The sequence below is a fragment of the Elephas maximus genome, chromosome 4, assembly GCF_024166365.1.
Source record: "Elephas maximus indicus isolate mEleMax1 chromosome 4, mEleMax1 primary haplotype, whole genome shotgun sequence".
NCBI classification, from domain to species: domain Eukaryota; kingdom Metazoa; phylum Chordata; class Mammalia; order Proboscidea; family Elephantidae; genus Elephas; species Elephas maximus.
The window spans coordinates 185955691-185967009 of record NC_064822.1 but is presented as its reverse complement, the minus strand read 5'-3'; the positions used below and the strand labels follow the sequence as shown (position 1 = coordinate 185967009).

General features: G+C 49.2%; 1 protein-coding gene across 1 annotated transcript in view; it reads right to left on the bottom strand.

The window, feature by feature from the left end:
- Window positions 1-917: 917 nt before the first annotated feature.
- MEI1 (meiotic double-stranded break formation protein 1) overlaps window positions 918-11319 on the bottom strand; it is a 124230-nt gene continuing 113828 nt past the window's right edge. Inside the window, exons 27-31 of the mRNA XM_049884513.1 lie at window positions 6044-6125; window positions 5502-5608; window positions 2249-2380; window positions 1936-2048; window positions 918-1114 (exon numbers count right to left, since the gene is read on the bottom strand). Of these exons, the coding sequence (XP_049740470.1) occupies window positions 1069-1114; window positions 1936-2048; window positions 2249-2380; window positions 5502-5608; window positions 6044-6125 (480 nt within the window). The 3' untranslated portion in view covers window positions 918-1068. The remainder of the gene's footprint in view (window positions 1115-1935; window positions 2049-2248; window positions 2381-5501; window positions 5609-6043; window positions 6126-11319) is intronic.

Genomic DNA, 11319 nt, shown 5'->3' with positions numbered 1-11319 from the left:
TGCCGACCGGGTTAGCGTCGGGCTGGGTGCCGTCGCCTGCATGTGGGGTCTGTGCCCTCACGGGCGCGTCAGCAAACGGGGGCCTGGCGCTGCCGGCGGGCGGCCGCCCTCGCGCCCTCCCGGACCTGCGCCGTCGCCTGGGACCGTTTTGAAACTGCAGTTCCCAGACCGAGTCAGTGGGTCGTGACCAGCACGTTTGTTTTTAATCTTTTTCGAGGAACTGGCAGAGACCGGGTGCAGAGTCGGGGCGCCCGCGCTCGCCCCTCCAGCCCATCGACTGTGTCCGGGGGCTTGTGTCTTCGCGATAGGGCGGGGTGCAGCCCTCCTAGTGCGGGGTCGCTGCAGCCGCCCCCCAGGAGGGAGGACGGCCTCGCCCTCTGGGGTCTCGCTGGCCGGGGGGGGCGGGAGGCCGGGCCGAGCTTGGAACCCGTGGGTCGCGGAGCGGAGACACTGCCTAGGCAACGGCACACACGGGTAGGGAAATGTCAGCGCAGGAGGGCTGTGAGGGGCGGGAACTGGGAGAAGACAGGGACCTCCGTTAGCCAGGGAAGAGCTGAAGCCTGGACGGTTTCGCGGAGCTAGAAGACTGAGAAGGGTTTAACCTGGCTCAGCTTCTTGCCTGGAAATTGTCAAGTGCCTCTCGGAGAACTTGGGTCACACGGTCCCCATCCCCAAGGACCTCTCCCTGCCCGCCCAGCCAGGGATGAGGACGGCTTGGCCGCTGCTCTCTGGGCACAAGGGAAGCGCTCAGCTGGTGCTCCTCCTGTTAGAACATAACCCTACCCGCTTTCCCCTGAGGAGGCCATCCAGCACTCCTTGCTGAAGCGTTGGCTGTCCGACTGGCTGGGGAACCAACTCAACGGAGACCAGACTAGAGTGAAATGTTTTGGAGAGCCCATGCAGGCATGTGAGGGTATTTCTATTTCCTGATGCCATTTCAACAGTGCAACAGTGGAACAATTCAACAACTGAATGGCTGTACTTGTCATCCATTTCTTCAACAACTGTGCCCTGCCATTGTCTCCAGGCTTCAGTTCTCTCTATTTCTGGGCCTTCAAGTCCTGGGGGTCAGTCTCTGATGTGGGACAGGGATATGGCCACCCCTCCCAGGCAGCTGGCAGCAAAGCATGAAAGGAGAACAACAGAGATGTGGGGCCAACCATGGGGGAACACATTTCCAGAACCAAAAAGGGCAAGAAAGGTCAGACAAGAACAGAGGCTCCTAAGAATAGTGGGACGGATTCTAAAATTGGACCTTAGCACCCGGGCACAGGAAGCTGTTCCGTGGGAGGGGAAGGACAAGAGCCAGGAGGCAGCGGTGGGGGCAAGGAAACACCCCTTTCTCCTCCCACTCCCCAGACCGCAGTGTCTCTGGAGCACCACAGTGACCGCCCCAGAGGGGACTTTCTCAGGGACAGGCCAGCCTCCCCATGTGTGGGCTGAGGGAAGCACCAGTGCTAACTGGGCATGGGTGGTTCTCTCCGAAGCCTGTGGGGAAGGCCAAGCTCCTTCCCGAGTGTGCTGAGGTGGCTTTGGAGAGAGAAATCTGGGGTCAAATCCTGACGCTAACCACTTACTAGTTGTGTGATCCTGGGCACCTCAGTTACCATACAGCACTCACATGGGCCAGGTGCTGTTGTAAGCACTTTACACATACTAACTCACGTAGTCCTTGAAACAAGCCTAGGAGGTAGGCATTACACCTACATTACCACTACCTGGCTGCCATGACCCGCAGGAGGAACTTCATTCACAGAACAAGTTACTGCTGTTGCTACCCTGTTAATTCTCACTGACTCCTTGCTTTAGAGGACAGGGATGTAGACAGTACACCTCTCTCCCAGGGCTGGGGTTTGTGCCCCTCATGATGCTGTAGCTTTTGGTGGCCTCAGTGACTTTGCCCAGGCCAAGGCTCTCTGGTGCAAGAAAGGATACAGCATGTCCTGCAGGTGTGGCTGGGCTGAGGAAGCCTGGGTAGAAAGGCCTTCCAAGGATGCCTGCAGGGTCTGGGCTGTGCTGGGCTCGGCCAGGAGGCCCATGCTCCGGACCTGAGGGATGAGAGGGTGGGAGCCAGGCCTGCTCTGCATCCACCCCACACAAGCCCATGGACTGCTCCTCCCCGCAGGTGCCAACATCAACTCCCTGCTTCCTGCACTCCCAACCCCCCATTGACTGCTACGACCAGAGTGCTTACTCTGCACCGAGGGCTGGCTTCCCACGGGCTCCACGGCACCCCCTCCTCACCCACCTGCAGGAAGAAGCCGTGCAAAGCCCGGAGTGTGGTGCTTGAGAGCGCAGACAGGTCTGCCAAAGCCACGCCTTGTAGAACATGACCCACTTCTTCATGAGACAGGATGTTGCTGCTCTGGAAGCGCACAAACTGGCCCAGGGAGAAAACCCCACACCCAGTGATCCAGCATCACTCTCATCCACAGACATGTCCTGTACCCCTGCCATGACAGCACTGGGCTGGGAACACAGATTTGAAGGCCAGAAAGGCCCCAGCCTTCAAAGAGCTCACAGTGGGGAGGGTAGGCAGGGCTGGCTCCTGATGGCCCCTTGGGCTTTGCCCCCCACTTGCCCACCAGCACCTTGCACCTCACACGCATGGCCAAAATGAAGTATATTTGGGCCCCTAACACACCGCTACGTGCTCTTGTCCCTGCTGTTCTCACAACCTACCGACTTTGCCTCCTCTCTGCCTTTTTGTCCTTTAAGTCTCAGCTAAAATGTTACCTTCACTGCTGAATGTTCTTTGGTTTTATTAAAAAAAAAAAAAAAAAAACAGGCATTTATTGAGTGCCTACTACATTCTTACATCTCCGTCCTGGCCTGGGGAAAGTAATGACCCTTTCTCTGTGTCCACGTTCATCCACTGACCTGTTCACTATTTTTTTATAATAATTTTTATTGAGCTTTAAGTGAACGTTTACAAATCAAGTCAGTCTGTCACATATAAGCTTATATACACCTTACTCCGTACTCCCACTTAGTCTCCCCCTAACGAGTCAGCCCTTCCAGTCTCTCCTTTCATGACAATTTTGCCAGTTTCTAACCCTCTCTACCCTCCTATCTCCCCTCCAGACAGGAGATGCCAACACAGTCTCAAGTGTCCACCTGATACAAGTAGCTCACTCCTCATCAGCATCTCTCTCCTACCCATTGTCCAGTCCCTTCCATGTCTGATGAGTAGTCTTCGGGAATGGTTCCTGTCCTGGGCCAACAGAAGGTTTGGGGACCATGACCGCCGGGATTCTTCTAGTCTCAGTCAGACCACTAAGTCTGGTCTTTTTATGAGAATTTGGGGTCTGCATCCACTCATCTCCTGCTCCCTCAGGGGTTCTCTGTTGAGCTCCCTGTCAGGGCAGTCATCGGTTGTGGCCGGGCACCATCTAGTTCTTCTGGTCTCAGGATGATGTAAGTCTCTAGTTCATGTGGCCCTTTCTGTCTCTTGGGCTCATAGTTATCGTGTGACCTTGGTGTTCTTCATTCTCCTTTGATCCAGGTGGGTTGAGACCAATTGATGCATCTTAGATGGCCACTTGTTAGCATTTAAGACCCCAGACGCCACATTTCAAAGTGGGATGCAGAATGTTTTCATAATAGAATTATTTTGCCAGTTGACTTAGATGTCCCCTTAAGCCATAGTCCCCAAACCCCTGCCCTTGCTCCGCTGACCTTTGAAGCATTCATTTTATCCAGGAAACTTCTTTGCTTTTGGTCCAGTCCAGTTGAGCTGACCTTCCGTGTATTGAGTATTGTCCTTCCCTTCACCTAAAGTAGTTCTTATCTACTAACTAATCAGTAAAAAGCCCTCTCCCACCCTCCCTCCCTCCCCTCCTCATAACCACAAAAGTATGTGTTCTTCTCAGTTTATACTATTTCTCAAGATCTTATAAGTGGTCTTATACCATATTTGTCCTTTTGCCTCTAATTTCGCTCAGCATAATGCCTTCCAGATTCCTCCATGTCATGAGATGTTTCATCAATTCGTCACTGTTGTTTATCGATGTGTAGTATTCCATTGTGTGAATGTACCACAATTTATTAAACCATTCATCCGTTGATGGGCACCTTGGTTGCTTCCAGCTTTTTGCTATTGTAAACAGAGCTGCAATAAACATGAGTGTGCATATATCTGTTCGTGTGAAGGCTCTTATTTCTCTAGGGTATATTCCGAGGAGTGGGATTTTTGGGTTGTATGGTAGTTCTATTTCTAACTTTTTAAGAAAAGGCCAGATAGATTTCCAAAGTGGTTGTACCATTTTACATTCCCACCAGCAGTGTATAAGAGTTCCAATCTCTCCGCAGCCTCTCCAACATTTATTATTTTGTGTTTTTTGGATTAATGCCAGCCTTGTTGGAGTGAGATGGAATCTCATCGTAGTTTTAATTTGCATTTCTCTAATGGCTAATGATCGAGAGCATTTTCTCATGTATCTGTTAGCTGCCCGAATATCTTCTTTAGTGAAGTGCATGTTCATATCCTTTGCCCACTTCTTGATTGGGTTGTTTGTCTTGTTGTGGTTGAGTTTTAACAGAATCATATAGATTTAGAGATCAGGCGCTGGTTGGAGATGTCATAGCTGAAAATTCTTTCCCAATCTGTAGGTTGACCTGTTCACTGTTATTCACAGGTTCGTGGCTTTGTTGTTTATTCACTGGGCACTTCCTGCAGGCCAGGCACTTGTGTATCCTCTACTCTACCACTGACAACACTGTATTTTAATTTGATTTTTAAATTTTTATCGTGCTTTAAGTGAAAGTTTACCAGCCAAGTCAGTCTCTCATACAAAAACTTAAATACACCTTGCTATATACTCCTAGTTGCTCTCCCTCTAATGAGACAGCACACTCCTTCTCTCCGCTCTGTTTTCGTGTCCATTTGGCCAGCTTCTCACCCCCTCTGCCTTCTCATCTCCCCTCCAGACAGGAGCTTCCCACAATAGTCCCCTGTATCTACTTGATCCAAGATGCTCACTCCTCACCAGTATCATTTTCTATCCCATAGTCCAATCTCTATCTGAAGAGCTGACTTTGGGAATGGTTCCTATCTTGGGGTAACAGAAGGTCTGGGGACCATGACCTCTGGGGTCCTTCTAGTCTCAGTCAGACCATTAAGTCTGGTCTTTTTACAAGAATTTGGGGTCTGCATCCCACTAACACTGTAATTTGAATATCAGCTTATTTGCTGTCTGTCTCCTTCTCCAGGCTGAGTGTGTTTGGTTCCTCGCATAGGGCCTGGCACGTGGCAAGCAGGCCCTGGTCAACGCTTCATGAGTAAGTGAACAAGAGGATGGGTTTCTGGGTCTCTTGGGGTCCTACAGATGTGGGCATTTAGGGGAGCTCTCTGAACAGGCCTCTTGCAGGGTGGGGCCTGCCTGGCTCATCTACCTTCTCTGAGGGTTAGGATCACCCAAGGTTAAGGTGTGCCTGGCCTCCTCAGGACCACCCAGCTCATGACATTCTTCAGACCACAAGACCATCCCTTCTGCACTTACCAGGGCCATGAGCCTCAAGACCTCAGGTCTGAGGAAGGAATTCTCTCCAGCATCCAAGAGGGTAAACAGCAAAAATCGATTCCAGGGCTGGGAGGCCACATGGAGTGCTGCGGGAAGCACCAGGCCCATGGGGGGTTAACACTGTGTTTCCAAAGGCCTTGGAACGCTGCTAAAGAGGACTTTCTCCTCCTGGCTCGAAGAGGAGGGTTGCTCAGCCAGAGGCAGAGCGGGGGACACACTGACCCCAGGAGGCTTCCACCTGCCTAGCCTGTTATCCACCTCTGCTGCCTGGCTCAGTCAGACTGCCCCACTATTGTCTGAGGCAGTACAGGAATGGCTCAGCCACCTGAGAGCTCTGAAACCTTGGTCAGGCATGTCCCATGACCTCACTCAACCTCAGCATCCTCAGCTGTAAAATGAGCACCACAGCATCCCAGCAATGTTGTTAAAAGGATGAAAGCAAATGGGATTCTGGGGATAGGCAGGGGCTGGCTCCCCCAACTCCCGCTATGGGAACAGCAGAGAATAGGGAGGATGTCTACCGACTTCTGGGCTCCGGGCATGCAGGTAATCAAGCAAGGCTTCCAGGCAGCCAACACAGGACTGGGACAGCAGAGGGTCCTTCTGCAAAACACAGAAGTTCATGTCAGGTTTTGCAGCCAATGGGTCATGGTGCCAACTAAGAAAAAATATTCGGTTGTCAGGGCTATTTGGATTTCAAAATTTCAGATTTGAAATTTTGGACTTATAGGTAATCAATTTTTTTGATTGTTTGTTTTATCTCTCACCCACACACAGAGCACCTGCACTTGAGTGGCTGTTTGTTTCTGAAAAGGAGACCCTGTGTGGCCACAGATTCACAGAGTACTGACCCTGGAAGAGCTTGAGAGTTTATCTAAGCCAGTGGGTTCCAGTGTTTTTCTTCTTTTTAAAGCAGTAGATTCTTTCATCAAAATCTGATATGCTAATTAGCAAATAAAAAGATCTCAATATTATTAGTCATTAGGTAAATACAAATTAAAACCACCATGAGATACTACTACATAACCACACGTTGGGTGTCACTGAGTTGATTTTGACTCATAGTGACCGCGTGTGACAGAGTAGAGCTGTTCCACAGGGTTTTTTAGGCTTTGATCTTTACAAATGGCCAGATTTTTCTCCCACAGAGCTGCTGGGTGGGTTTGAACTGCCAGTCTTTCAGTTAGCAGCCAAGTGCTTAACCATTGCACCACCAGAGCTACTTACACAACCACTAGAAAAGCCAAGATTAAAAAGACTGACAATAAATACCAAGGGTTGGTGAGGACGTGAGGCAACTGCAGCTCCCACACACGGCAGGGGGAGGTAAAATGGTGCAGCTGCTTTGATAAGCACTTTGATGGCTTCTTACAGAGTTAACCACACATCACCATATGTGGTGGGCAGAACTTTAAGATGGCTGCATGACCTGTGCCTCCTGGTGTGAGCCCTGTGTTTATGTTATGGTATGCCAAAAAAGGAGATTGTCTGAGAGGGTCTAATCTAACCACACAAGCCCTTTAAAAACAGAGACTTCTCCAGTCAGTGGTAGAAGAAATCAGACTGAAAGTGTGAGAAGGACCTGGCATGCCATGTTGGTTTGACAGTGGAAAGGGCCAAATGAGAAGGAATGTGAGAGAAATTAAAGAGCGGATCCCCAGCTGACAGCCAGCAAGGGAACCAGAACCTCAGTCCTACCACTGCAAGGAGTGCATTCTTCCCCCAGAGCCTCCAGAAAAGAGCCAAGCCTGGGTGACACCTTGGTTTCAGCCTTGAGAGACCTTAAGCAGAGAACCTAGCTGAGCCCACCCAGACTTCTGACCTACGGAGCTGTGAGATAATAAATGCGTGTTGTTTTAAGCTGCTAAACTTGTGGTACTTTGTTACACAGCAACAGAATACTAACACATGATTGGCCTGCAGTCCCACTCCTAGATACACAGCAAGAGAAATGAAAACGCAAAGACTAGTACTTGAATATTAAGGATAACTTTATTCATAATAGCCTCAAATCTGGAAATCCCACATATCTATCAACAGGTGAACGGATAAATAAACTATGGTGTAGCCATACGATGGTATACTAACCAGCAATAAAAGTAAATGAATTACTTTTGCCACAAAAAAAGAATTACGGGTAAAACAATATGAATAAGTCTCAGAAGGGTATGCTAAGTGAAAGAAGTTAGACACGCAAGACCAAATACCATATGCTTTCATTAGAAAAAATTCTAGAAGAGGCAAACCTACAGTGACAGAAAGTAGATCAGTGGTTGCCAAGGGGGCGGGGACAGAGAGGGGACTGAGGACAAAGGAGCACAGGGAACTTTATGGGGTGATGGAAATATTCTATATCATGATTGTGGCCATATTTACACAACTGTACATATTTGTCAAAACTCATCCAATCATGCTTAAAATTGGTGAATTTTATTGTACGTAAACTATATCTCAATAAAACAGATTTTTTAAAATGTAAACACTAACAAAAAATCCTACACTCCTCATGGTATTCTTTGGAAGGCAGTGCAGCCTGTGGTTAAATGTATGAGGCAAACTTGGTCACTTACCAGCTGTGTGACCCTGGGGAAATTACTTAACCTTGCTGAGTCTGTTTTGTCATCTGTGACTATGAACAAAAGAGTACCTGGGTTGCTGAGAGGCTTAGATGAGAAGATGGATATGGAGTGTTTAACCAGTGCCTGGCACAGAATAAATACTCAATAAATGGTGATACCTTAGCGACAGGCACAAGAGTGGAAACAGTCTCCCCCTTTAGCAGCCCCTGAGTCTTCTCCACAGAACCCTAGGGCCTGCAAGGAACACAGCTTGAAATGGTTGATCTAACTCACCCACCTCATTTTACGGATAAGAAAAAGGAGGCCAGAAAGGGAACACTTGATCTGTGGACACCTGGGTAGTCGGTGGCAAGTCTGGAACCAAAACCTAGGCCATCTAATTCCCAGTGCCACTCTATGACTCTGTGCCCGTATTACCCCACACAACCCACGAGGGCCCCTGGCTGGTGGCTGAGAAGCTGGGCAGCAGTGCACCAGGACAGCCGGGACTACACTAGGTAACAACGGCTCTGTTCACAAGATGCTCTGCCTGTTTCCCTGGCACTTCGTGGAACACTGAGAAAACACGGGCTTTCGAGCCAGAATGACTTAGGTTTGAATCCTGACCTAAATCTTGGGCAAGTGACTTAACACTCTGGGACTCTGTTTCCTTGTCTATAAAACTGAGATAATTTCTACCTTATAGAAGAGTATTGAGGAGCTCTGGTGGTGCAGTGGTTAAGTGCTCAGTTGCTAACTGAAAGGCTGGTGGTTCGAACCCACCAGCTGCTCCATGGGAAAAAGACGTGGCAGTCTGCTTACATAAAAGTGATAACCTTGGAAACCCTATGGGGCAGTTCTACTCTGTCCTATAGGATTGCTATGAGTCAGAATCGACTTGATGGCAACAGGTTTGGGCTTTTGGGGGCTTTTTTTGTTTCAGAAGAGTGGTGGTGAATAAATAATATATGCCAAGTGCCCAGCCCACAGCCTTGCGCAGAGAAGGCACTCAGTGCATGTTGCTCTCTCTCCCCTTCTTTCTCATCTCTGACTCTCAAAGAACCTTGGCCCTGACGTCTGAATGATCCTTGATATCAAAGCCTCAAGGTTAATAAAACTAATTAGCTCCCTAATTTCCAATCTGATCACACAGTCCCCTCTCTCCCTAATCAGCAAGCCAAGCCTGAGCACCCAGGATATCTGTCTCTTTCCTGCTCAAGTCCAATTTTCTCCCTCCCTGGAGGCTCCCCAGGGGTATAGCCTGAAAGACCATCTGACCCTGGTTGGCAAACCCTGGAAAGCAAAACCAACCAGCCCAGAGAACTGCTATGTAGCCTCGGTCTGAACCTCCAGGCGCAGGACTGGACAAAGACAAGGGCTGCTCTAAGCATTTGCTAAAGGCACACAGAGAGGTCTGGCTGAGAGCTGGCTTTGCAGGGGAGGAGGGAGAGAAGGCAGCAGGAAAGCATCCCATCTCCCCTCACTCTCAGCCAGTCCAAACCCTGCACCCCACCCCCTCCAAGACGGGGCGGGGACCATCTGCTAGCACTGCAGGGCACCCCCTGGCCTCACGTCTCCATGATGGGCAAAAAAAAAAAACATTTAGGTTTTTTTCCATTTTGGGCCACTATCAATGACGCCGCTGTAAACATTCATATACAAGTTTCTGTGTGGACACACGTTTTCACTTCTCTCGGGTGTATGCCTAGGAGTGGGAGTGCAGGGCCATGTGGTGACTCTGTGTTGGACAATTTGAGGAGATGCCGAACCGGTTTCCAAGGTGGTTCACTATTTTACTTTCCCAGCAGGAAAGAACAAGGGTTCCCTTTTCTCCACACCCACACTCGGGACACTTGTTATTGCCTTTTTGATTTTATCCTTCCCAGGGGGTATGAAGTGGCCTCGCTGTTATTTTCTGGGATCATTGTTATCACCTCTTCCTCACCAGTTCCCAGGCTTTTCCCTCCCATGCATCCTCTCTACCACGGCTATACAAACTGACCTAAGCCCTCTCCTGCCTCCCCACAGCGCTCCTTAGCCCGGCACAGAAGACATTCCCAGTTTGGCCCCTGCCTCGCTGTTCTGCTGCTTCTCTCCACCCCACCCTCTAAGCCCTTTCCTGCCTCCCCACAGTGCTCCTTAGCCCGACACAGAGACATTGCTCAGTACGGCCCCTGCCTCGCTGTTTTGCTGCTTCTCTCTGCCCCACCCACTACACTTTTTCATGTTTTGTGCTTTTGTTCCTGCTGCTCTCCTGCCTGGAATGCCTCTCCCTCTGCGTCTGCCTGAACAAAGTCCACACGCCCTTCGAAAAAAAAAACTGAGCTCAAATGCCCCCTTCTCTGTGAAGCCTTCTCTGGCCATCCCAGGCATGGGAAGTTTTTGACTAAAAGAAGTTCACAGTTTTATGAGAGAAGACAGAAATGCAAGCTACTCATCATATATAATAAAAAGTGATGAGTGAAAAAGCCATTCTGGAAATTCACGGGAGAGAGACTTCCTTTATCCTTGGATTTTGTGAAATAAATTTTTGTTAAATGTCTGAAGGGACAAATAGCTTTTTTTATACAATAAAGCAGGGGCAGGGTATGAGGGAGGCTTCTCTAAGCCTAAGAAAAGGACAGAGAAACAGGGGGACTCTCCCATATATGCCCTCGGGTCCTGGGCAGTGACAGAAGGGTCACTGTGGCAAACACAGAATGTCAGGAACTTCTAGGGTATGTGGCGGTGAGAAAAAGAAGGAAAGGGCTGCCTGGCCTTTGCTCCTTGGGTCTTTTATTTTTATATTTTTATTGTGCTTTAAGTGAAAGTTTACAAATCAAGCCAGTCTCTCATACAAAACCTTATATACACCTTGCTATAACTCCTCTCCCTCTAATGAGAGCACATTCCTTCTCTCCACTCTGTGTTTACATGTCCATTCAGTCAGCTTCTGTCCCCTCAGCTTTCACATCTCCCCTCCAGACAGGAGCTGCACACATAGTCTCATGTGTCTACCTGATCTAAGAAGCCCACTCCTCATCAGTATCATTTTCTATCTTATAAAAAAAACCCAATCATAGGCCAGTCCAATTCCTGTCTGAAGAGTTGGCTTTGGGAATGGTTCCTATCTTGGGTTAACAGAAGGTCCGGGGACCAAGACCTCCGGAGTCCCTCTAGTCTCAGGTGGACAATTAAGTCTGGTCTTTTTACAAGTATTTGGGGTCTGCATCCTACTGCTCTCCTGTCCTGGGGTATTT